Here is a 27,989-nt window from a genome sequence, read left to right as displayed (position 1 = left end):
CTTTGTGACATTGCTATGTAAATAATATTTGCATATTGAGGTTATGAAGTATTATTTTGGGGAGGGAGATGGTTACGGTCAAGATGTAACTTAATGTCTTTTGGATATAATAAGTGTTAAAGGTCTCAATCGCATAACCTCGCCGACAAGCGATTTCTATTGTATTCTTTTCATCCTTAAAGATAAAACGTCACAACCTTACTATGCAAATAATTATTGTACATCTAGATTACAAAGATTAATTTCAATTCAGCCAAAAACATATCTTACCATCTAAACGGTTAAATATAAAATGTGGTGAGTAGTAAAAGTCTCAATTGAAAATGTAGGAAATGCAGTTTTGAAGATGATTTAAATAGCACGGGAAATAAGCAGGCTTATTTCCCGCAGATAACACAACTGAGTTTTCAAATAACATTGTTAATAGTCTAAAGAATTCTAGTCTTCATCAAAGATAGTATGTCTAGCCTATGACAAACTGCATCAATATCAAAGCCAATAAACTATTTAAAAGTTAATCAAGACCCAGCGTTTAATGTTTTTATTTAATGTATTTATCACGTATACAATTACTTTTTGATATTCGTGGAAAGTAATTTCGCTTTCAGCATGGAAACTGCTTGACCTTGTGTTAGATCACATGGTGTTGACAAGATGAAAGGACAAGGTGTAGCTGAAGCGACAGAGGTCTGACACATCTACGAAAGCCTCTTTGAAGGATTTGAAGAGGTTGAACCAGTATTTGTACAGGATAGATCGAGTGGTAAAGGACCAAAACCAGGCTTTAATGGCGTGTTGGTATCACACCTCAAGGTTCTAAGTATTAAACCAACGATTAAACTTAGGAAGAAGCCGATCAAACTAAGAATGTGCTATAACGTATGAATAAATATATAATATATAAATTAATCTTCTGATGGTATCTCATTGGTGTGGCTGAAGGGAACAGCACCGTTATTTATATAAAATCGAAAATTTTTGTTACAACTGGTTTATTTTTAAGTTTAAGTTCAACCTGACATGTTTCGGTCTAATGACCATCATCGGAGGTATCGTAAAAGGATTTATGAGAAACAACATACAATAAAATAGAGCAACTGCTGGCAGATGTGTGTGGAAGTATTCTTTGTAGATAATATCAAGATAACCGGGAGCCACGTTAATGCACAATGCATCCTAACCTTCAACTTTAACGTGGCTCCCGGTTATCTTGATATTATCTACAAAGAATACTTCCACACACATCTGCCAGCAGTTGCTCTATTTTATTGTATATTGTTTCTCATAAATCCTTTTACGATACCTCCGATGATGGTCATTTGACCGAAACATGTTAGGTTGAACTTAAACTTAAAAATAAACCAGTTGTAACAAAAATTTTCGATTTTATTTAATTACCGCACTGATTAAAGAAAGAATGGATCTACTTATTCAACCGTTATTTATGTTTATAGAGGGCGGATTGCAAAGCGGCATGTCCTTGGCAAAGAAAATGTAATTGGTATCTTAGTAGAGCAAACGTGTCAATCAGATACTGAAAATTCCTACTTTCCCTCGTACGAGAACATGATGGAAAGTTGTGATCGTGTCTTCTTAAATATCAATATCAGCCCATGTGGGCATAGTCAAGGATCGTGAAATAGATGACATAGTGGCTGTAGAGGAAGAATTGGCAGTGTCTACCTGGTGAGATGATTCCGACCATAACAGAAGACAAGGTGTTTCTTCTCAATCTCTATACCAACTCAAACACGCCAACTTAATCGGTGGTTTTGCACAAATTCATTTTAGACAAACGCCCCCCGAGAATCCATTCATCTATGATTAGCCGCAGTAACATGAAGGATTCAAATGTAGAATTAATGGTAATTTAATGCAACCGAAAAAATAGAACGGTTATTAACATGCCTAGATAAGTGAATAAATAATAAAAGTCGTTGCACCGTCAATCAAGCTATATCACATAACTGGAATTTCGTCACAGGTTAAACTTCTAATACACTTTCCATTTCTTTTTCAACAGTAATCTTGATTTAGTTAGTTAGAACCAACCTTTGTTACTGCTGGATGTCAAATAGTTATCAATAGCCTTCTAGCCTTGACGGATACCTTCCATCAATTTAAGCTTCGTGAGGAGACTACAGGTGGATTTAAGTATTAAATAGTTCGAGTAAAATTTATAGAAGAATACTGGTATAGATAAGTTCTAATCAGCGCTATTTTGGGTGTCTGAGCGATATAAAATTAACTCAGCTCTAAATGAACTGTGATAAATTGTAATAACTTCTTATAAAAATGCCTACACACTCTAATTGGAAGCTGAATCAACCGTTGGTGGTGTATTGACATCACCAACCTTAATCTTAAAAGTGGTTAGAGCAGCCTTTAAGACAGCTAAAATCTTCTTGAAAGATTACATTTTTTAATAAATGTACAATTTTCGAAAATTCTCTAATTATTCAGCGAAACGCCAACAACACACAGATGACAGGACGCCAGTCTGAGTTAGCTAAGAAAATTTATGAGAACAAAATACGGTGGGTTATAAACAATCGTTCAAAATTGGAAAGATTCAAAATTAGCTTTACTGACAGACAGCAAAATAAGTGCTGTAGGATTTAATTTCATGAAAACGGTTTCTTGTAATATAAGAAATAAGCTTTGTTATTATAAATGCCAACATTGGATGTATTGTTTGAGGTTCATAATTTTGCAATGGGCAGGGCAATCATATATGTTCGGAACGAGATCGTGGCTTCTAGAATTCCTACACAAATTGAATTCTGTTTACTAAGCTATTACAGGAACTTTGTTAACAAATCAAATTTTATTTTGTAAAGAGACAAATGTGGAATACAGAATCGATACTCATATATTTCAAAAAAATTTCAAGTTTGTGAGATGTACCACTAGTTTCTTCAATCCAGTCATTTCTTTCTGCAGTATGACCAAGACATTGGGAGCAAAAAAAACCTTTCAGGGTTGCTTGCATTGAGAAGAATGATTTGTTATTAACAAGCAACTCGAATAACCAATAACGAATAGAAAAACTAGTGGTAATGGTGGTAAGGAGTTTTGATGAAGATTTAGTGTCTAAGCTATAACTTTGAGAAAATTACTTGAATATAAATATTGAAATTCCAATAATGTGTATTTAATGCTGTAAATGCCAAGAAAAGACATAACAATAGCCATAATATATGAACAGTGCGTCAGTATAATGGCTTCATCTTGTGGGGTAATTTGTAGAACAGGCATCTTATAGATGCCATACGGAGACTATATGTGAGTTCTCAAGGTCTTCACAATTAGGTTACTCAAAGTAACTCTATCACGAAAAATACATAACTACAAAACTTAAACAACAAATGGCATTTATGGTAGTTGTGACAACGATAAAATCTTCAACTAAAATCTTCACTAAAAACAATTCCCAGTAACGCAGAAAAAGGGAGATTGAATAAAAAAAAGGAATAATTGCTTGAATAATCGCATAGTTAAACTTCGCTCAACCCCAAAAATAGTTGTCATAAGTTTTGATCTTCAAAAGATTGGAATCTAAGAACTAGTGGACTCCTTTGAAATCAAAACAATGAACACTAAACATTATTTTCTTGTGAAGCAAAAGGCTTTAAGAAATCTTCCATTTGCTATTTGTGTGAATGAAACTATTGCCAAAAGGGAAGGAGCAAATAGGGTGCTACTATTTGTTTGTGTACCTACTTAAGACGTAAATAATTTTTTTTATAGTAACTGTTGTCCTGGACGAAACATTTACCTGTGTCTAAGGTTGATGACAATTTTAGAACAGACAAGGAGATATAACCAATAGTCACAACTTTTTAGTTGCCCGTCAAACAGCTGTGGCAGCAAAGATTAATCACACTAGAATAGAAAACGCATCTTATTTTGGCTGTAAACTTGGATAATCTCAATATTAAAAAACTAAGAATTCTAGCTCTTTCCTATTTTCCTTATTTGTTGCAACAATAGTGAATAATTAGCTTCAACATTTTAGGTTAAAAAACAAAAAGAAATGTATGATCATTAAATAGAAGTAAAACTAGGAAATTTAAAACCCAAGTAATAATGAGATCCTTTAGAACCTTGACTTCTCATAAAATTCTTAAACTGTCTTTTTATTTCCAACAAAAAAAAACTACTACTAAAACACAGCTCATAAAAATTTAAAATTTTTCCGGATTTTACATTGTTTCAAAAGTTCGTAATTTTATTCCAGGACACAATTTAAAACTACAGACCGAGAAAAAGATTGCTCATGAAAATGTAAACCGGATGCACCTCGGAAACAATTTGTCGTTTCGTGAGTCTGGAAATTTTACGACCCATTTCTAACAATAAAAAAGTAAATTTTCTGTTGAATTTAGTATAATTTTGTGTTATTAAAGAGGCGAATTTGTTTAACAATGTTTTGAGTAAACGAAATGATGTTTAAATTAATTCTAAAGATAAATTTACTGACCTGAAAATTCTGTATTCTGTTTGAGATCTTCTAACACCTCCGGTTTAAGTTTGCTGTTCTGTTTTCCCATGACTAGAACTTTCCCTCCTCACGTCCAAAACTTTTCAATGTCGGTCCCTATTTAAAAAGTTTTAGTGGAAGAAAGAAAAAAAAATCCGGCAAATCCGTATATTATTTTCGAAATAATTTATAATAAAAAATAATCATTGTGGTTTAGAAATAAAAAATAAGAAAATGATTTTATTTATAATCTATGTTTTGCCATTAATATTCTTTTTTTTTTTGTTATTATTTTTAAGTTATAAGATTAATACTTTTTGTTGTATGTATGCATGTATTTTTTGTTTCATCCTGTTGACATTCTATGGTACAACTGCAACCTGCGCCTTCGAATGATAAACCTTATAAATGTAAACCTTACAATTAACATTCATATTTTTTTTATATGTATAATAGCGTTTCCATACATTAAGTAATTAATTTAAATTAATTGTACGTTTATATTACAATATGTGCAAGTAGAAAAATATCAATCGATAAAAAATTAAAATAAATAATCCGATAGAAACGACCTTTTCTAAATTTCTTTTTTTTTTTTCTCGTTTTTCCTTTTTTTCACAATTTTTTTTTCTAAACATTTTTTTGAAGCGTTTCCAGCAACATCCAAAATACAATAATAATTTATACGTTTATTTTTTTTTAATGGAAAACTTTATATTTTATTTTTCTTATTTTCTCTTTGTTTATGTGAAACTTACCAGAGAAACCATGTGTGCACTTTACAATATTATTACTATTATAGTTACGCAAATACATACGAATATGGAAATGGCAAAGGAGAAACGACGTTCCATTTGTAGCGGAAAACGTCAAGATATAGTTAGACTCGTATATTTTTGTGTTTTTGTCATTTTTAAAGTTATAGATTTAATAGATGGGAAGAGTTTCAAAATAAACCCATTCAAAAGAAATAAAATTGGACACGTTATATTCTTTTTAAATATAATTCGTTAGGAAATATTATAGTAGTACTCACCCTAAAAAATTTAAAAAAGAACTAAATTTAAAATAAATATTCGGACCTAAAATAAAAGGTGTCTTAAAGGATTAAGATTAGATTACAACTCTAGATTATAAGATTTATAAAGAATGAGTAAACGTTTTAAATTTAGGATTTTAGATGAATTTAAAATGAGTTTTTGAGTGTAGTTTCCATGAATTTTAAAAAGTTTTTTTTATCCCGTTACAATAAGAATTATTAACCGTTGATGTGAATAAAAAAAATCTGTTCGCTTTTTTATAAACAAACCTTTAAATAAACAAAAACAATTTCAACTCTTTACGTTTAACTGACAGCTAGTTGTTAAAGCTTTTATGATTTATTTTTTGTTATGATTTCAAAGATTTTAAATTAAACTTTTTTCTGGAAGATTTTTAAAACCCCGTTAAAACGTGGAAAAAACAGTAAAATAAAACTATTTTTAAAACATTTTCTTTTAAGATAAGACTCGTCAGAGTCAATTAGTAAATTCATATTTATTGTGATTGTCTTTTTTTTTATATTTTTTTTGGGATAATCGTTTATTGATAATCTCTTCATTATTTTCGTTTTTTTTTTTAATTTAATACTGTTATCTTAACTCTTAAACGTTTTATTTTTACTTCTTCCTGTTTGAAAACATTTCATATAAAAATATTGCGGTTATACATTTTTTCTTCATTATTCTTTCTTTTAATTATTTATCTCTCACCTTTAGTGCTAAAATGATTGTGCGTTTACATTATAAAAAATTTCATTTTACGCTCTTGACGTTGGATCAGTTTTTTTAATATTTTTATTATTTATTCGATTTTTGTGTGATGTCACAAGCTTACAGTAATCGGTTATATTTTTAATGCAAGAATTTTCTTTTCAAATCAGATTTTTAAAGGTTCATGTAATGTAAATGTTTAAAAACGAACTTAACATATTCCATATAACGTGTTTTGTCGTGTATGCGTTATATCTGCAAAAGCTAGAATGCTGTTCTTTAATCCCAGCGTGTTATGAGAGATAACATCAACAAAAGCAACCCTATTATGCAAAATTTAGATTTTGGATCCATCATTTCAAGCAGATGCTAACCTGGATATTTGCTCTTTAGATGAGACATTCCAAATTGATGATCAGAATACAAACGCACCAGTAGTCCCACAAAGTAAACATACATGCATGGGTAAAAATGAATGGGACATAGTGCACAAGAAGATAGTTTTGAATACTGGCCATGGAATTGTGCTAGGTGTTGTAGGAGGATTACAAAATCAAGAACTATTACTTAATATATCTAAATAACGACAAAATTCAGACAATGGCAATGCTATACCATTACTGGACAAAGAAGAGAAAATTGTGTGATACGATTCTTGCTAAATTGATAAACTGATATCACTTTTGTAACAATAGTATTAAGTCTTATTAAGAGAAATATCTAGGAAATCGCTTAAATGCAGAAAAGGGTATGCAGAAACTTTTGTGCAGAATTCACTTACCCAAAAGGTTATGGTCGAGGCGTAAACATTGAGTTAGCTCCGCGAACATTAACTGTTCGTGGAAAAAATAGTGCAGGAACTTCAGACGAACAAATAGATGAAGCGGAGAAATGGATTTAACCAGTCAAGTAAAGGGCGCTACGAGAAGAGAATCAAAGGACTCTTACCTTCTCATAAAGAAATGTTTGCCATCTTTTCAGCATCTCTTTCATAACTCGCTCTAACTTCCGTAGAATGTTAAAAAATACCATCTACATCCCTGAAGTATTCGTCTGCTGATCTCATATCTATCTATCTATGTTTATGAATTTGCATAGATCTGGTTTTCTTATATCTTCTCATCTTCCATTAAGTTATCTAGCTTCTAACTTTACCATTTAGTATGTTTCTACATTTGTTCCTGGATTTCGATCTGCAATACTTTTTGACCTAACTTTACTCTTAACCCTCAAAATCTATTGCATTTCTATCAACACATCGACGCTGCCAAGCCAAAATGGCGCAAACGCCAAAATGATCACTTTTGAATGTGCATCAAACAATTAAAGCGATATAACCGCAAACAAACTTCTATCGCTACAATATTGGTTTAAGGTTTGCGCAAATGTCAATTTGATTACGTCATGAAGAAGATATCTTTATGTTTTCTACCAAATCAAGGAAACTTAGATGACAAAGTATGTAGAAAAGTTACTAATTGAATGGAGACTCGTTTTATAGCCGCTCGTGTGAAATAATGCACATTTCAATAGATTTATTTCAGAAAATGTCAAACTGCTTGTGCGAATAAGCTTATTATCTGCCAAATTTTCTGCTTCCCCATAATCATTCAATCCGTCTGGCATCGTCCCGATATTAAATATGAATTCAAAGTGCAACCCAATTAGCCTTAGGCTCTTATTCTTACCACGTTCTTTTCCATTTTGCTATAAATTTTGCTTCTTCTTTCTGTTGGCTGTTTATTAATGTTCTTACTTCTCATTATATCCTTCAATATATATATATATATATATATATATATATATATATATATATATATATATATAGCAGATCTAAAGTTGGAGTCTGAGACACGAAAAAAGTAACCAACGTGCCATTTTTCCCTATTTGGTGGTCGACTAAATATTAAATACATTATAATGTTAGTAATTGTATTTCGTACTCTTCTGAAATCGACTTGATTATCTGTTAACTTTTTTTCTATCTGGTTTTGTCTCGTTTCTAGTATCATTGGTTATACTGTATACCATGTTCTTAGAATCACCACGTATTTGTCACTCTCCACTTGTTTTGAAAACCCCTCCAACACCATATATCGTTAGAGATTTTTGTAATACCGTCAAGAATATATGAATTAGCCACTTACATGCTTCCTCTTCAACTACCTTTCCGTTTTTTAAATTTTTCTTTCTCTATCTTCAATTTGTTTTCGTTTAGTGCTAGCAAGAACTGTATTCCTATTCTTCAAGATTAAAGCTTTTGCATGCAAATTCATATTTTATTCTCTATTTTTCCCTCTTCCATTAAGCTAGCTTTACTGCTACTACCTCTCGTCTATTTTTACATTTGTACCTGGTTAATGACCCGCCTCTACTTTTAACCTTCATCAAAATCTATTCCACCGCCTGTTCGTTTACCAATACATTATCTATTGTCGAATGACTTCTTACTCCAATGGTAGTATATTCGTGCTCTGAATCTCCATCCATAGTTCCATTCAGTATATATTTTCTGCAAAACTTATTATCACCTTACCTTTTCGTTTAATAACCCAACCCAACTCAACTTCCAATATTCCTGTTGTTACTGAAGCTCAACTCTATTATTATTTGCCGTGATTAGTAAAATGAGTGATTTATAGATAAATTTGTAAACAATTCTAAGACTTTTAACCAGTATAGTTAGCTACTATCAGATATCTCCAAGAATCTCTAGCCCTCCGCTATGTACGTTACATACTGAGCAATAGTGGTTCATATGACCAGTTGTTGTTACCATAGTCCATTATTTTTGTAGCTTTTTATCCTATAATTCATTTAACGAGAAAAACAACCTAAATGTGCTTTCGGCTTTTGTTCATAGAAGAAACCAATCAAAATAGAGAAGTTTATGGAACTACACCTATACCGTAGTTGTTACAGAAAAGTTGTCAAAGAAACGAATGAAATCTCGAAACGATCTTTTCTGCAAATCTTTCTTATTTGATACATAGAGAACACAACACTAGTTCAATTTAATATTCTAGAGCTGCAATTCCACCTACGAAACCTATGGCTAAATTTGGATGCAGGAGGTGTCTTATTTCTCAAAATATTGAGTATATTATATTTCTATTTTTTTTGTGGAATAGTATTTTAATAATTTTACTTAAAAAAGTAATTCCTCCAGTTTTGGCAAACTTTACCATCGTTTCAGGTTTCTGACACACACGGACTTTGTATAGGAAATAAAAAAATAAAATTTCTCCCCTTTTCGGTTCTAGTTGTACGGAACATAACCAGAACGAACCGTATCATTTTCATATTACTAATCGATAAAGCGTTTGAAAGCGCTTCGAATTTAGTGGTGATCATCCTGAAAGCACATTCAATCATTTTCGCTCTCTACTCAATCTGTGGTTGACAAAAACCCTCTTTCTCACTATTTAATGTTCTCCTAGGATCCCATTTCGATTGTCGTAAAACATCCATTAGCGACACCTGCTGCCTTGAACTGAATAGTATTCTTAGAATAAAGCTTCGTAAAAACGATCGGCAAATCGAACCGAGTCGTCAATAGGGAATCATGTTTGATATTAATCGGGTAGAGGTAATTCCACATAGCTGGTATAATGTCAAATACCACTGTAGTAAATTATTGGTTGTGTACTGGAACCTTTATAATTCATCATCATCCTTGTGCTTTCTTGATTTGTAAGTTTTCTCTTTTCTTTTGGTTTCAGTTTTTTAAACTTCTCTATGGATAATCTTAAAAATTGCGGTGTTTAGTAATGAATTTCGTAAATTATTGATTCAATTCAGCGGTTACATCCAGAATTTCCTTATTTTAATGTTTTTTTTTCTCCCAGCTAAACATTTTTTGGTATGTCCAACTTGCGCGCAGCACAGTTGTGTTCAACAAACGCTGTGTGTTGCTGCCATGTACTCTATGTTTAGACACATCTTAAGACATATTCACCATTTAGTAAGGATTTCTGTTTCAGACATCCTTTTTTTTTTTGATAATTGGTATTTCACACATCACTTTTATAGCTATGCAGAATCAAAACGCATCGCGTTGGAAAATTGATAAAGTCCTTGATGGACTCCATACGATTAAGATGAAAAATTTAATATTATTGAAAATGTTCATTTTAGCCTGTTAATTTAATTATAAAATATAACCTAAGTGAAACAAAATCCAATTTTTGAATTAGCGGCAAACGTGCTCACTTTATAATTACTTTACTCGAAAACTATCGGACCAAAAAATTTAAATTTGAAATTTGCGAACTAACAAAACGATATTATCTCTAAAACGAATTTCATTGAGAAATTATATTTAGTGACTGCAACTAACTTTGCTGCAATCCGTTTTATCGTAAACAAAAAATGTTATTTAGTTTAAAAACTTCTTGCATTTAAAACCGGGTAGTAAACTTGTGATCTTTATTGTTCTCTTTGTTTTCTCCTTGCCATGTAGCCCTACAGAGTCTGAAAAATGCATAGAGATATGTGTGAAAAGTGGAGTTTTTCTTTAAATTCTACTACTCGAAGAGATTCTCAGTTATACACCGATGATATGCCTAAAGAATTTTTTTTTCATTGAAAAACATCGAGATATCTCAACATTTACACCATTACATGTTTATTTATGTATTAAAATTGTTATAGTAGTGAATTTTGGCTCCTAATAAGTACGCTTAATAAATTGGCGTTATTTTGATTTGTTTTTCATCTCTCTTTTTCCTCCTTTTTCTTAATTAATATAATTGTAATTAATTCTTTTTTGCGTGTCGTTTAATATGCTGCACAATTTCTCAAAGAAAAATAATTAAAAAAAGTCGTCTTTTAAAATTGTTGCGATCCACTTAAATTAATTAAAATTAGGTTAAAAATGATTTTAAATAGAATGATTATATAAATTAAATGAAATGATTAATACAGATTTTTAACTAACCTTGACTAGGACGCATCGATGCTTTTTTCTTTATTTCTTTAAATATAGCGATTATTTGAAATTACATAAACGAATTCACGTTTTTCTTTATTTTTTTAAATCCAAATTTCTTTTGTTTCAACACTTAAAAAGAAAACATGAATTTATTTATTAGTAACACCAAAAAAGTCATCCGGGCAGCCTTAAAACCTATAATACACCGTTTACATAGATATCAATTTAAAAAGTAAAATGTACCCGTGGATTGGTCATATTACAATACGTTTTTTAAAAAACGTCCTTCCGCGCTTGCAATATTTGTTGGAATTACAAAAAAAGATTAAGTTATTTAATTCGGGACGAGAACCCGAATTAAATTCGAACGGGTGAAATCTTTATTAATCTTATTAAGATTTTATTAATGTTAATAAGATTAAGGCGCTAACATCTTGGATAGTTCTTCGTCTTGCAGACATCCTTTTAAGAATTCGTCCTGTGTTAATTGGCCGTCGTTGTTCTCGTCCATTTTCGCGAAGATATTCTTTGCCCTTTCTTCTGCCGAATCTGCCGGTCTATTTGAAGAACACGCCCCCAACATATCATAAATTGCCTAAAAAAATCAAATTGAATTTTTTTGTGAACTGACACGTAGTAAAAATAAGAGATATATTTAGATTTGGATCGATCAGGCAAAACACGTTCCGTTCGGTCGGGTTTTCGTTCGCGTACAAGTCGCAACGTGTCCGTTTAAACCCATCTTCTGGCAGGTATCATTACGGGACATCGATTTTGCAATTTACGCCCACCCGTGGAGCTCATCGAACCGAAGGGGTTTAGTACGGAATGTACGTATTATTATTTTACGGTCACATTAAATCCAGTTTAGGGGGACGTAACGCAAAACCCCGTAATCTGGTCGACGAATGAGAACGAAATGGATGGATAGATGGACAGTTGGCCTTCGGGGGCTCATTAAAATCAAATTGCCAACGGGGGTATTTGAATATTTACGCAATTTCGATCTGGACAGGACGTGACTTATCCATTTATTACCCCTAGTTTATCACGTTTTGTGCGAACATAGAATCGCATCAGGACATTTCGTTAAACAAATTGGAAATGTTTCGAATCAAACAACTGTCTTTATTAACTTGAAATTTTGAATGCGACATTTTCAAATTGAAACTAAAAATTGATTCATCCAACAGTTAAAAGTCATGGTTTGAAAGAGAAATATAGGTCACATATTTGTCGTTATTCCACTATTGAAATGGACTTTTTGTTCTACGACTTCTAATTTAGGGAATTTGATTGTTTGATCAATGGAAACATTTCAAATCAAACTCTTCATTTTTTAAAACCGAAGGCTTTTGTTAAACTGATCATAATGAAAGTTCTTTGTAAATTTTGTTTTATTATGTTACAGAATGCAAATATATATATTTGGTATCAGCTCTATCATCACTATCATCTCTATCAGCTATTTGGTTCACCGTCTTCTCTCAACACATTTAGAAGTAACATTTTTGCATTATCAATGTTAAAATATCGACATTTTTTACTGTAACTTGCCATACAAAACAATTTTGTGTAAGGAATAAGGAGTCATCATTTTTATATACATTACATTAAAATGGATTAGATAGATTGGAACATGAGAGTGCGGTTAATTGGCTTAAGACGCAAATAAATAGTTATAGTTGTCATAATAAAGTAAAACAATAATATAATTTTCTCTTGGGATGATGATGTGAAGTAGAACGCCAGTACAGGCGTCTTCATGATTTGCAGCAGAAAATGGTGAAAATGATGGAAATAACTCAGAACAAAGTTAATGCGATGAAGTTATGTGAAAAACATGAGAAGTCAACTAATTATGACACCAACATAGAAAATATTGAGATGAGCAAAGATAACAGAACAATTTCAAAATTCTCATGTCACCAAGAAGCATCAAGATCGCACAAGTTAAATGCAAAGTAGGGCTATTTCTAAGCTTGATGAAGTTGTAGAAAAGCTTTAGTTCAGATGCTACTTAATACCAGGAACCAAGGCTGATAGTGCTACAACAAAACCAGTTATTCGACGTAATAATTGTGTTAGGTTAGTCAAAAATTAAATGATTGTCCAATAAAAGAACAGGGAACTTAGTTAGCAAATATTAGCAGGATAATAGAAAATTGGATCAGAAATTGTGTAACTTATACCATAATGTGAAGAGAAAGCCAAGAAATATTGTGTTCTAAATTCAATCTGTATGCAATTGCTTGTATGTTATAGAGTTAACGTCGGAAGAATTAGCCAAGAGATCACTTCCGAAGCAATCATAGTATATAACAGCAGAATTAGGGTTGGATCCATGAGAATTCTTTTACCCAGCAGATCAGTACAAAAAAGGTGTGTTATTATGGATGGATATTGTGTTGACGACGTGTTCATTAATAATGAGAGGGATTAGCGCACATAGGTCAGCTTTGACAGAGTCAATTAAAGTGGAAAATAAGCAATAATGTTGAAGAAAAAGCATAAATAGCAGCGACTGTCAATTAATTTTCAATTACAAGCCCATTAACGATTAATTAACAATTACTGCTGGAAGCACAGAGAATGTAACTCTAAGCAGGGGAAAACCCGTAATAAGGTTGGGGTTGTCAATAGATGTCGTAGCAGACAGGAACCAAAATTATGTCACAACCAAAATTAAATTTATAATAAATATTAATAGTAACAAAGAAGTAGATGTTCAATGTAAGAATGATGTGGTGAAATTTGGATTATTGAATTTAAAAGAAGTTATCCATAAAGCTTTGAATTTTAAATTATTGTTTATTATAATTATTGAATTAGTATGGACATAAATAAATTTAACATTATTATACTTCCATATTTATACAACGACAAAAAATACAGAATGATTTGACGCGTAAGTGTGAAAACGCGTCCTCCTCCTTAACTCTAAACGCACATGAAAACATAAAACAACTAAATTGTCGAAATACAATACTTTTACATTAATAGAACTTGTAGAAATTTAACCCTGTTTGTGGAATTAATGTTTGTGGCAGATTGTTTTAAAGCCGAATCGAAAAACAAAGACGAAAAAATAGGTTTATAAACAGTAACCAATACCTCTCCTAATGCGTTTGCTCTTTTTGTTTACATTTGTAACCTTTGCACTAATTTAAGGCAAGGGACCGACTGCGCCACGAGATACTTTCTTGTCCCTCGCCACAATTAACAGCTGTATTTTGCGAAAATCTAATTTTATTCATATACATTGAAACAACAAGCGAACAAAACGTTATATTCTAATAATACAAAGATACTTTATATATTTCCCCATTTAGTTCAACCCAACTGAACCCTCCTAACAAATTGTTCGGATTAATATTTCTAAAGAACGAAATAGGCATATCATAATTGATAAAAATGTATAAATACACTAAAAGACGTACGAAGAATGAATGAGAGGAATGCTAGCCCAGCCTCAGATCATGGAAAGAATGATCCAAGAGTTGCTAAACAAGGTAAGGGGAAAGACAAAACATATTGATGCTTAAAGAGTACTAGTATGGGAAATCTACAAGAATTTCAGAATAATGGCAGCGGAAGAAGCTATAGGGAGAGAAACTATGATAAACAGATTATAGCTGTCTACTGAAACCTCATAATCAATTGAACAAAGAAGAAAGATAGATGTATAACAGAGTATAAGATGACAAGCAGAGGAAGAAATTAAAAAAAAAGCTAAGAAAGACAAACGGCTATACAGCGTGTCCCGTATCTTCCGCATCAGAGCATTATACGGTTGTAGGATACATTATTCTGAAGCGATCTTTCTAATAAAATTTTTTCGAAATGTTTATAATAACCGCACGGGAACTGTTTAAAGGAACTGTTTTTCGTCCAATCAGCAGATCGCAAATCAGACTCAGGTAATCGGTGCCACCCTCGGCCGGTCCGCTACGCCGATGATAACTCGTTTCCCACGTGTACTCACCAATAAATTCGTCATGGAAAGAGAAATAAACTTTTTCGATGAATCAAAGTTGTCCGTTATTGGTCGTCGTTAAACAGTTCCCGTGCGGTTATTATAAACATTTCGAAAAAATTTTATTAGAAAGATCGCTTCAGAATAATGTATCCTACAACCGTATAATGCTCTGATGCGGAAGATACGGGACACGCTGTATAGGAAATATGATAGGGGAAGAAAAATCTTCCCAAGTACATAATTACTCTTTATACTCTTTACATGTACAATAATAAAGAAACTAACAATGAAAAGCCGTCAGATAAATATGAAACTCAAAGGAAATCATGAGAAACTTATACAACTAAGAAAGAAGTAAAAAATAGATCGATGAAATATTTTCAGATATGTACGAAATAAAACAAACCGAAGAAAAAGAAGGTATCAATAAGTTATACTGCATATTACTGAACAAAAACCCACTAAGGAAGAAATAAAAAGCTCCCTAATAAAACCAACAAAGCTACAAGAAACGATAATATTATATAAGAAGCCACGGAGATGTCTTTTACGCCCAACTGAAAAAAATATGGCATACAGAATCAATATCCAAAGAATGGTCTAAAGGGATAAAAAAAAATGCCAGAAACAGGAAATCTATCAAAGAGTAAGAACTGATAGATGAACAAATCAGGCAAGAACAGTATTTTCTCTGTTGAAAAAGATATGGATATCATCATAAAATAGTGAGCCCATAAAAAAAATGTAAATACAATAAAGTTACAAATATACATATAGAAATACTTGAAATACTCCAAATGTTTTGGCAACAAAAGATAACTAATACCGAATTATTATGAAGAATAGGTATAAAAGTGGAAGCAATAATTATTGAGCGAAAATGGCAATGGATCGGGTATACCCTACGAAAGGCACAAAACAATACAGAAAACAGTCCCTAACATATGCTATAAGATGAATGAGTAGACCATCCTGTACATTGTATTAACTGCATATATCGGGAAATGTGTACATAATTCAATTAGACAGGTAAATGTGAGTAAAGTGATAGTTTTTCAAAGTTGACGCATCTCCTACAATTATTTGTGTGTACCTAACCTCATGTGTACATTGAACTTAATTAATATTAAATTAATGATTAATGAGTGATCATTTTAAATTCGCTAATCGATATATCAAATTGGTAATTCATATTTGAACTAATTATTTCCAATATAGAACATATTATATGTGTTACCTTTCATAATGGAATTTATAGTATTAATAAGGTGGTGCAGCAGTATCTGTTGGACTTAGGGGTTATTCAGAGTGTTTTGTATCAAGCAGTTTCGAGTTTCTTGAGGCTGGTGATAGCAGCGTTGTATATGATATAACATCAGATATTCATGAGGATGAAGGTGGTATTTCGGGGTTGGGTTGAGTTTTAATTAATGATGAAGCTTTGGAAGTATGTTTGGATAAAGCTCCATTTGTTCTATTTTCAGATATCTTGAAGGAGCGTATATTACTGTATCACCACGCATATGGGAAGTTTCGTTTGAGCGATTTTCAGTATATCGACAGTTTAGAGATTGAAAAGACGAGGGGAAATTTGCGCCCTAAGGCATGTATTCAAGAGTTTGTAGTAGAGTTCTAAATGGTAGATAGTTGTGGGGAAGTTTAATTATCTGTGGTGGGTCGTTAGAATTCATTAGTTTAACCATTAGTCCTTCGATCCACACTGTATAGAAACCTTTTTCGAGAAAATAGGGCGATGTAGGAACGTAAGTTTAGGAAGTTAATGGCATCGTTTAATAGTACGAGAAATTTGCAGAATTGTGGAATGGGGTTGAAATCCAAATTGGTGATTACGAATGGTGTTCAAACAAAGGCATTTTGAAATTGTGTAAAGTCGATTATGTTGCAGCATTTACTACAATGAATGGAACTGAAACTGCTGTCTAGAATGGAGACATGGAGATAATTAGGTAAGAGTGTAAGAGTAATTAGATTACCTATGTGACTCACGTATGATTCGGAAACTTTAGTGTAGGACTTTAGTGCAACACTAATTTAACCGGAAAGAAAGTCATGAAAATATTTTCACTTCAAACATTAAAATGTTATCAAGAAATACCAAAATTTTTTAATTTAAAAACCACATTTTGAAATAAAACTTTCTTTTTAAAAGAATACTTTCATATCTCGTTTCATAGATATTTCAGTCCATCTAAAAGCAAATCATACTTGAAAAGGGGGAAAGGTATGACTTTTCCATCGCTTTTCCACTTTTCGTAACTCGAATGTATCTGCTCGATCTGTTGGGTTGCTTTGTGCCGAATGCACGTCGTAATGCAGGAAACGCGTTTTATCTCTCTTGAAACGCAAAAACATCAACCCAACAAAGCCAGTGGAACGAGGATTTGTATGCAACAGTAAAAATAGAAATGCATTGATAAGAATCGACACGTAAAATGAATAGAAGAAAAAGTTTCTTTCTAAAGTATTTTAGATCATTAAAGTTAACTTAATAAATTATGCATAAAGTTGGGGCGTTTTGGAAAGATCGTTTCTATAACAACTTTAAACCTCAAAACTTTGTCGGGATGGGTTATTGTGGATTTGTTAACTTGATAATATAGGGGACGTGTGGTATTTTAGATTTTAACTGTAATATGGTTATTAACTGAGTTTCTGAACGGATAATGAGATGGAAGAAGTTTAAATTAAACTGGGAAATTGGAAATATTTAAAGCATGCAAAATTAACCATAGATTTTAAATTAAAGCAATGAAAGTAATAAAAAAGTCAGATCAAAATTCGTTTCATTTTAAAATGTATGCGTAACTTCACCTGCATATTTCATAAATGTTTAAAGCTTTCGGTATTCAGCAATATTGAGAGTGGGTCTGGAAAAATACAAACGTGTAAAGTATTGATCGCGCGCGCGTGAGCACGATTTCGCATGCTTCAAACATGCAAATGCGATATGAAGAAGTCGTTAAAATATGAACCCCCATATATTAAGTTTAAAAGTAGTAAATCAAGGCGCCTAAAAAATTAAAACCATTTTATAGCTTACATATTAAACAAGAGTTTATAATAACGTTTCAATGTCCGAGTTGATGCATCTACCGTTTCTAAATCACAACTAACAGCTCCAAACTACATTGTCTGTTAGACTGTTAGTACGGAGTTTGTAACTTCCTGGTTTACAGTTTCCAATTTTGTTCCCCTCTAAACGTATAAATTTCCGAGAACTCACGGTAAGCAACGAAACAATATTACGTTATTAGTTGAGTTCAAAGTTTAAAGAGGGCAAATATAATTTTTATTTTTGGGATTATTAAAGAGGGTAAAAGTTTAACCGCGATCTCAACCTGGTTCTAAATATTAAGCTAATAAAGGATTTTATTTGTAACGAATCTAAACAACTTCTCAAACGTTATAATAGTCTATTAAATTTCTATTTTTAAATTCGCTTATACAAAAAAAAGCGAAAAAAAAATCTGGACTATTTACTAAAACCGATAACACATTTATAAAACATTTTCTTTTATTATTTTAACTCACCTGAACGATTTTGGTCATCTCTTGAATATCAATAACACCATTACCATCGACGTCGTACATACGGAAGGCCCACTTAAGCTTTTCCTCTGGCGTCCCACTCGACGTAACATCGATCGCCAGCAGGAATTCCTGTTGAAAATGACTCGCTTTAATAATTAAGAAAAATACAACAAAGTAGCCTAAAGCAGCAAGCGACCTATTTAGATGGTTTACAGAAACGATTAAAACATCGACATCGCGATAATATCATTTTCAAATGCAATTTGCGTTGTTTGCGCTTGAACCATTGTAAATAAACAACGATGAAGCGAGTTTCGCAAAATTTCTAATTGGGGCGCACGGCTGTTTCTATCCAACGTTAATGAGCTTTCGCGAATGAGGCTTTGTTAAACTAGGATAAATACCGAGGGGAGCAGTAAAGAAATTGAAGAAGAACGACGATGATTGGGTTGTTTTGATTACGACAAAGGATCTTTGGATACAAGGAGATCGGGTGTTGCTAATTAAAGGATTTCCTCTAGGAATAACAACGAATTTGAGTTAAAGAGATGGATAATTATGCTGTGAGTTGTATTTAGTTGATGTTTATTAAGAACATTTTAATTAAGATGGTAATTATTTGGAATATTATATACTTTTTATATAAAAATCACAACTGAAATAGAATGCAATTCAACAACAAAGTGGTACTTAAAAGTGGAATTTTATTTACTAGGATTGGATCATAATCGCACTTAAGCATTTTTTCTTTGAATCGTTTCATTTATTCCTTCAAGTATCAATTATAGTCTCATTATCCTTTTAAATCCTTCAATCAATCTCAAGAGTATTTGAAATTGTATACATTGGTCGTGATTTCTTTGATTATGTTACTGATTTTGCTGACCTTTACAAAGAATATATGATCATATTAATTTTAATGATTTTGATGATTTTGATGATGTTACGGAACATGATAATTGAAGGAAACGATTTAATCAACTTTTATCGCTTCTTCTACCGTTTTCATAGTTAGCAACAAGATTCCGGCACGAAAACGGCAACAATGTTGGAGGATACGGAGTTACTTCTAGTAATTAAGTTAACATGTACAACGTTGTCGTGTTGCGAGATGAGAAAACGCCCTTTGAAATATTAAATATTCAAAATGAACGTAACCGTAACTATCATGGTAATGGTAAAAGTAATTTTTAAGAATTTAATAGTAGACAATAACATAAATTTAAACATATACAATAATTACATATTGGCATTACTGTGAACATAAAAAATAAAATTTAAATATTTATAAGCAGTAATTTAAAAAATGGTTATTTTTTAATACCTTTCAGTGTATGTGGTTGGTTTCAGTAGTTTTAAGAGGTTGTTGAGTTTACGTAGTCATAAAATTTTTAATGTGGGTAGAAAAAAATAGCTCTTGCTGGTATGTAAGTTTATGTTTGACAGAAGCAGTCATTGTAGCCAAAAAGAAAGAAGAAAAAATATCAACTGTTTTTGAGAAGGTTAATTGAAGCTACAGAGAGTGCTACTCTCAGAAAGAAATCACTACAGTACGCTATTCCATCAAAGTTTTTGGTAATGTAACCCAAAAAACTACTAGATAGTAATATAGTTCTGTCATACTTTGTTATGAAAAATACTGATTTTCCTATGATGGAAAACATAATACTCTCTGTCTTCCGTTCTGTCTTCCATTCGTTATCTAGAGGAAGAGGAGCATAGGTCGACTTCTAGGAGTACTAGTAATGTTGTTGTCCATTTCTTTGCTTCGTATTCTGCCTATTATTACAACTTAGATAATAATGCAAGAGTAATTTTCTGAAAGTTGAAGAAGTCGTGTGATTAACTTTCAAAAATTTTAAATCAAAATCTACAAGTCCAAGCGGTATCCCGAGCTTCTCCATCCAAGGCTGTGCGACCGATTTACAAAAACCTTTCTGTCATATTTTCTACCGTATTATTAGTACAAAATATTTTCCGTTTGGAAACTAAACATAATCTGCAAAATAGAATTTTACTTAGTCACAACATGGATTCTGTAAATGCCGTTGCAATGCAAACAATTTAATAATTTCCACTGTACGTCCGTAACGCGCGTAAAATTAAAGACTTTGGTTGTGACTTGCTGTTGTTTTTGCTTTTTACAATTGTTGTTAATACTCTGCTAATCAGATCAAAACCACAACTTTAATGTATGTTGATGACTATAAATTGTTTAGAATAACCAAGTTATATGACGGTCCGAAATCAAACAGGTAGGTCTTTGATTTGTTAAAAAGTTTTCTTTTAATGCCCATACAAACAAACATTCCGCTGATACTCTGAAAGTTCTTGGCTTTATTACTAGAAACACTTACGTGTTTACTACGTCAATTACAATAAAGACCTTCTATAAAGCTCTATATTATGCTCTTGTTTAATCCGGCCCCAGTATAGGAGATTAAGATCCAATTTATCAAATGCCTACATTTCCTGTAATTCGGCCATTACCCACAGAAGGGGAAATGTAGTATCCAGCTCTTTCAACGATATTTTCAAGAGACAATATCTCTTCATGAGAGATTATTTTTGACAACATTGCGATCTCCCTTGATTAGAATGGTTAAACAAATATGAACGATATCAAAGTAACGACTTTTTGTAGAGTTTTAGATCATTTCGAAAGTAATGAAGATAGAATCGGATTTAGAAATCCTAGAGATAATTGATTGGTTTCCAAAATGTCCAAAACCTCGGAAAAATGTAACATGTTTAAATTATTAGCTGAGAGCATTAGTATTAGATTGTTTTATTTTAATCACTTGAAGAGAGAATGCTATGGTATGTTTGGAAGATTATTAAAGTCGTTTAATCTTGTGTACCTAAGTGTATACGTAAACGAAGATGAATTTTCTTCTGTTAGTATATCATCTGACAAGGATAATTCAAGAGATGTGTCAAACTGCTGCCGATGATTTAACACAGCTCTAGTATGACCTAAATTAAGGTTGAGGTTTTTTTTTGTTTGGTAGAAAGAGTCTCAAGAGCTGAGTTTATAAGGATTGAAAGTTGTTGATATTAAAGGTTTTCTGGAAGTAACGCTATCCCTATTTATTTTCACACAATATTCGCCATCTCCGATTAACCCGAATTCTCCTTACCTCAACACCTGGTACAATAAATTCAACTCCCCAATCCTCCCATAATTTCCTCCGCACAATGAGTTTCTTATCATTGTATTACGCTTTAATCCAATATTCCAATAATTACACCCATTTTCTTGCTCGTTATCTTTTTCAGCGAATAACGTATGTTAGAAATCCTTAATCTGCACCAGCTTATACAATTCACGATTAATTTGTCCATTCTATCTGAAATCACACATCCAGCATCGTTCTCGATCCCTTATTCGTGATTTTCCACGTTTTCCTTTATCCTCACTCATTTTCTCACTAATCTCTCAATCGTTCAATCTCTTTTCAATATCATAATCTTTCCATTCTACTCTCTTCTCCTGTTCATATATAATACTGTTGTTTTTTGTGTCACCTATTTACCATATCAACCAATCATTTACATCTGATGGAGAATTAAAATTTACGATCCTAAGATAGTATAACATATATAAGGATTTTCGGTAATGTGCCGAGCGGATCTTCGCCGCTCTGCGATATCGATTTGAGGTCACCCTACATGCCAAGTTCCATAGGAAAACACTACTCTTGTCGCGATTTGTTCGAAAGCCGTTCTGTTTGTCAGGATTAAATCGAGAAAGAAATACGTTATCAGCGCTAATTCAATGTATTAAAAAAACATAAAGAGAACCATAAGAAACTGAAACCTAACCAAAACTCATTATCAAATCAAAAATTAGCGAAATAGACAATTTGGTGCTATAATAATTGAAAATTATGGTTAATCTCTAAACTATTTATTTTCTTCCTTTAAACTACTACTAATTTTGTCATCACTCTCATAGTTTACAGTCTAACTAAACTGTTTGAAACTCGTTGGTGAATTTTTTGGATTAAAGAAGTCGCGTTATGTGGTAAATAGTAAATAAATATTGGTCCATGCTAATTTCGCTGCTTTAAACGATCTTACTTTCTTAGCATTTCTAATTACTGTTAACTAGAATTTACGATTGTACGTTGTTTTTCAGTATCTAAACGTCAGAGATCTTCTTCTAAAATTTTCCAGAAATAAGTTTAGAGCGAAAATTATGTAAATTCTTAATGAAATAATATCGCAGCAGTCAAATTACAACTTTCGCCATAACTATCAAACTGTCTAAAAGAATTATGCCAATTTTAATTTTTTTGTCTCGATGTGTATTGCGATACTCTTACAACTGTGCTAGATTAATTTCGCCGGTTTGAGGTTTGAACATAATTAGCAGTAGTTGATAAGTATGTAGTAAGGTTATGCATGTAGAATTCGCCGGTTGAATCGGTGGAAATTAATAAGTAATAATAACAGAAAGGCTTAATAAAAATGTAATGTGGCCATCACATGCAATTGTGTGGTGTAATTGTATTTTGAAGTATACAACGACTTTTGTAGTTTCTGCCGTTTAGTGTATTTGTGTTTTGTTTGTGTAGATGGTGGATTTTCGAAAACTTCATGGTTAGAAAGTGTCAATATTATTTTTCCAGATGCTGTAAGTGAAGACTGATTTAGAAGTGACGATAGTAATGTTGACAAAACGTACCAGTGTTAGAAGGAAAGTTTGAGAATTTTGAAAGCAAAAAAAGATCACGAGAAGATCTTTAGTGATGAAAACCATCTTCTACTTTCTCGTTTTTAAAATCAAATTTCTTCGTATTCCGCCACATCTGCAGCAGATCTCTCTGACTTTTTGCGTTCTGTAACTGCTGCAGATGTACATATTCCAAGTTCTTCGCATAGAACTAAACCCTTGATGAGCTGAGGATCAAACTTGTCGACTATGTAACGACGAGTCAGAAACTGCTGAACATATACTGTGTAATTGCGTCGCCAGAGGCCGTCTAAGACACAACATTTTCCGTAAAACTCCCTTGACACCTACTGACATAAAGGTTCAAGACCTTAGAACAATACTAAGGTTCATCAAGGACCTACATTTGCCCTAAACCTTTGGAGGGCTAAAGTTACAATAGATCTTATAGGTCGCGGTAACGAGAGGGGCCGCTCCCCTCAGCCCGGCAGCAATAATAATAATAAACCCATTTCAGGATTCGTTTTGCTTGCTGAAACTAGTACAGAAACGCGGATAAACTTTTTCTAGAAACTGTTAGACAAAAGCTTACTGGAATACATTACAGTGCAAGTAATCTTGTATGCTGCCCAAAATAACATACGATCCAACTCTTTATCAGTATCTAATATCAGTACTTGGAAACAGAAGATACTGGTGCATTAATCGTAGAATTTTCCATTAGACATAATGCCTTGAAAAATATGGGAGCAATTGAAAAAATATTTGCACTTTGCAGATAATTTCTAATTGCCTTTGAACACCTTTGATGGTTTATTCAAAATCAAAAATGATATTGAAAAAATAAAGCAAAATATGAAATCTATCCTTGTAGAACAACATCTATCGTTGATTAGCCGTTTAAAAGAAAATGTAGCCAAGAACAGTACAATTCGAAGGAGCTAATAAATGGGGCTATAAGATATTTTGTTATTGTGGTGGAACAAGGCAACTAGATAACCTGACATTATTTCTAGTTGCAATGTAGTTATGCGCTTACCCCAGCGCATACCCGAAAATCAAAATTCTATTGTTTTACGATAATTGATTTTGCAATCCGGAGCTGCAAATTGAATTGGCTCAAAGTGGAATTCATAGTTTGGCGACACAAATCTGGTTCCCGGTAATAATTTGCCCTGTAAAATGCACTGAAGAAAAATGAAAGAGCTATGTGGAAAAAATTACATCTCAATCAAATATAACCATTTTTTAGCACTTTTCTGTCTAAACCGTTCAAATAGTGCAGGTTGCTTTCCTGGTGATTATATTATACGTAGACTCAGTACAAGACAATAACTTGATAACTTTATCATTTAAATGGTTTTTGCTCACTATTTACCATGCTTCCTCAAATTATATTTAACATCATTTTATCTTAAAAGCACACATATTTAGACTACATCGTTAAGAAACCAATCTAACGACAAGAGAAAGATTACTAAGAGAAATGAAAATAAACCGTTTTGAAGAAGCGTTTATAAGGTTAAAAATTATCTTCTATCATTAGAAAATCTGACACAATTATTTAAGAAAATGTAGGCTTTTCAATAAAAAAAAAACATTTTTTTAGAATACTTTTGAGTTTGTAGGTAATAATTTTGAAACCCCAGAGAAATAGTTCTCATTATTTATAGTTAACAACGTTTTTCGATCATTTGATATACATAACTAAACATATTACCGTTTTAATGAGGAGAGATAACTTTTTTTTAATCACCAACTTTGTTTTTATCGTACTTTTTCCAAAATAAATAGTGAAAAATCTATTACTTAACGAATTTTCAGGAAAAACAGAAAATAAATACAAGAAAATATCATCTCTTCAATAAAAGAAACAACTTATCAAAATGGTTTTTTACAGAAGCACCTTAAACAAAAAAAATGTTAATGTTTTTAAGGTAAAGCATCAGTAATTGCATAGAAAAATGTAATCTTTTAAAAAAAAAATTCCAGTTTCAAAAATATCAATAATCTTGCTATCATAAAAGGAATAATTTATCAATCGAAACTCAAATTCGTTCCTTACAAAATGTAATGCATGACAGGCAATTCTTTTAAATGAACTCAATTTTATGAACCGTCAACAACAATAAACATACATACAAAAGATTCCAATTCACATAACATTTTAAACACGATATTTGATCATTGATTATCTAGATATAATTCAAGAACAGATAATATGTTTCATACATTATTTTATTCCTCAAATTAAATCGAAATTTAATTTTATTTACTAACTTTTAGTTGGCTCTTAGTGGATTTTAGGTAGTATCTGTACCGTTACAATTGCAGCAAATCCGAACTAAAATCACGACTATAAATGAAATTGAATAGAAAAAGTTAATTCAATTAATTCAGTTAAGTTATAAGATATCTATAAAATTTAACTTCAATGCTTTTAAATTTAACATTTTGCGATTCTTACTAAATACTCTAACTAACTCAAAATGTATGTAGGTTGATTTTAAATGAAGGAAATTGTAAGGATGAAGTAATAATTGCTGTCTCAACGAAAGGTCGCACCGAGTAGCTACTAGGGCTCTAACGAATCATAAAATGAATTGAACTAGAAGTGCTATCGTTGGCGGAAAAACAATTACTGACTTACGAAGCGTTAATTGCATTGTCAAAGAATACCTTTTCTTTTCACATCGCTCCTTAAAAATTATATTATCTAACAATTTTCTTTACTATTCATAACATTTCCATTATTACCTATTTAATAAAAAATGAGTCGCTAAAAGAACTTTTTTCCTTTCTAACCTCATAATTTTTCCCCATAATAAATTTTTAGTGAAATGAAAAGAAGAGGGAAAAAGTCCCACAAATTCCTAAATTTGTCGTTCCACAAAGGCGTTTCATAAAGGCCCAGGGTTGTAAACCGCGAGAGCCTTTACCTCAATATTGTGGCGCATAAATTTCTGTGAGCCTGACAGAGAAAACGGCGCGTAGCCGCCTGGAATTGTTTATTTAACACTACAAAAAGAGGGCAAGACGGGCTTTTTAGACCTCTGAATATTTACGAATGGTAGTTCTAGGTTTCTAAATATTTAAATCCTCTCTATCGATCCGTTATCAACAAATGTGATTTCGAGTTAAAACAGTTTTAAACGACAGAGCTTTATTTTCGAACTAAAAGAATAAGGAAACCTACCTTAAAATCGATATAACCATTTTTGTCCATATCGAAGGTTCTAAAAACGTGATCACAGAATTCTTCAGCGTTTCCAGATGGGAAGAACATTTTGTACATATCTACGAATTTGGCTGGTGTCAATCGACCATTTGGACAATCTTGCTGCAAATAAATGAAAAAAAAAATTACTTTTAAATTAATCTTCATTTACTAAAGAAGGTTTAAATATTGAAAACAATTAATTGGGTGAGTTCGCGGAAACGCGTAAATTTAATCGATAGAGCCGAAAGACAACTTTCCTGGAAATCCGGGTAAACTAAAACCATTATGTGTACAGAAAAGGGTAGCGGCAAATGGGAAAAAGAATAACGACCTACCGGGACACAAACCAAATATTTTTCCAGCAACGATAACGTTTTTCACGGTTGTAAGGTGAATTTACGTTTTCCACCTTTAGATTTTTACGTTTCTATAAAGCACAGCAAATATTTCTACGAATACAGAATTTTAAAACAATCTAAACACAATTTCCTTTAGAAATAAATTATAAGCAATTTTTAACACTGGTTACCTCCAAAGGTAATCTTAGTATAATAATGTTCAAGCTCATTTACACCATTTCGTGACCCAAACTCTTATTACGGTCTCGAATTCCAACCTTGATTGTTATTTCGCGAGACGTTCACAAGGGAATTTTCGCAAAAAGAAAAGGAATTATTCCATTTTGTCTCGGAACAAATTACAATTTGATTAGATTAGTGAATAACTTTGTCCCAAATCAAATTCAACGTCCATGTAACGCCCATACACAGACTTGGGCGTATAATTAAGATCTCAATCTGGTCTAGAACAATTTGTCATGAAAGCCACGACAAACGCCCTTTGTCTTGGGCGAAGGATTCATATTCCTCATCGTTGAGCTAGAGGTTTAATTACCCCGTGGTAATTATGCAAACGACGGTTTCTTAGGCGAAAATTTCCGTCTGGTAATTAACTCTAAATTTTTGTGTTTTAGTTTTGGAAGAAGTTCTTCAAATTTGTTTGCGGAGTTTTTAAAGTTTAATTTGGTTGGAAATGGAATTAAAAATGATTTTATTTGCTTCGATTAACACGTAAAATGTACTGAATTAATAAAATGGAACACCCGTTTTAGTTCGTTAAACTAAAATGAGAGCCCTAAAAAATTCATTACATTAACACTGGACAATTCTATTAATTATTTATTTGTTAAATGTGGTGAGTTTAACGTTACGGTTCACAAGTGACTTAAAATACAAACACATCCAAATAATTTCTTGAAAATTCGTTTTTATGAAATTATAACGCTGTATTAAAATTAAATTAAAAACCAATAATTTTTTTATTATTGTTTTAATCCTCAATTAAAACTATAAGTGATAAAGAAATAAAACGGTACACTCTCGGTTGGGGTCGT

The 27,989-nt window shown here is 32.0% G+C and overlaps 2 protein-coding genes across 3 annotated transcripts in view; both read right to left on the bottom strand.

The window, feature by feature from the left end:
• Nucleotides 1-27,989, bottom strand: part of LOC111415855 (neurocalcin homolog) — a 97,268-nt gene that overhangs the window by 1,594 nt on the left and 67,685 nt on the right. The window contains exon 2 of the mRNA XM_023047738.2: nucleotides 4,484-4,600. Within this exon, the coding sequence (XP_022903506.1) occupies nucleotides 4,484-4,553 (70 nt within the window). The 5' untranslated portion in view covers nucleotides 4,554-4,600. The remainder of the gene's footprint in view (nucleotides 1-4,483; nucleotides 4,601-27,989) is intronic.
• Nucleotides 11,216-27,989, bottom strand: part of LOC111415857 (neuronal calcium sensor 2) — an 84,382-nt gene continuing 67,608 nt past the window's right edge. For both annotated transcript variants that reach the window (XM_023047740.2, XM_023047739.2), the window contains 3 exons: nucleotides 26,573-26,716; nucleotides 18,699-18,827; nucleotides 11,216-11,762 (listed from right to left, as the gene is read on the bottom strand). In XM_023047740.2, the coding sequence (XP_022903508.1) occupies nucleotides 11,586-11,762; nucleotides 18,699-18,827; nucleotides 26,573-26,716 (450 nt within the window). In that variant the 3' untranslated portion in view covers nucleotides 11,216-11,585. The remainder of the gene's footprint in view (nucleotides 11,763-18,698; nucleotides 18,828-26,572; nucleotides 26,717-27,989) is intronic.

Source organism: Onthophagus taurus, chromosome 1 (assembly GCF_036711975.1).
Source record: "Onthophagus taurus isolate NC chromosome 1, IU_Otau_3.0, whole genome shotgun sequence".
Classification (NCBI taxonomy): Eukaryota; Metazoa; Arthropoda; class Insecta; order Coleoptera; family Scarabaeidae; genus Onthophagus; species Onthophagus taurus.
Note: the sequence above shows the minus strand (reverse complement) of the source record. Positions and strands in the feature narration are given on the sequence as shown.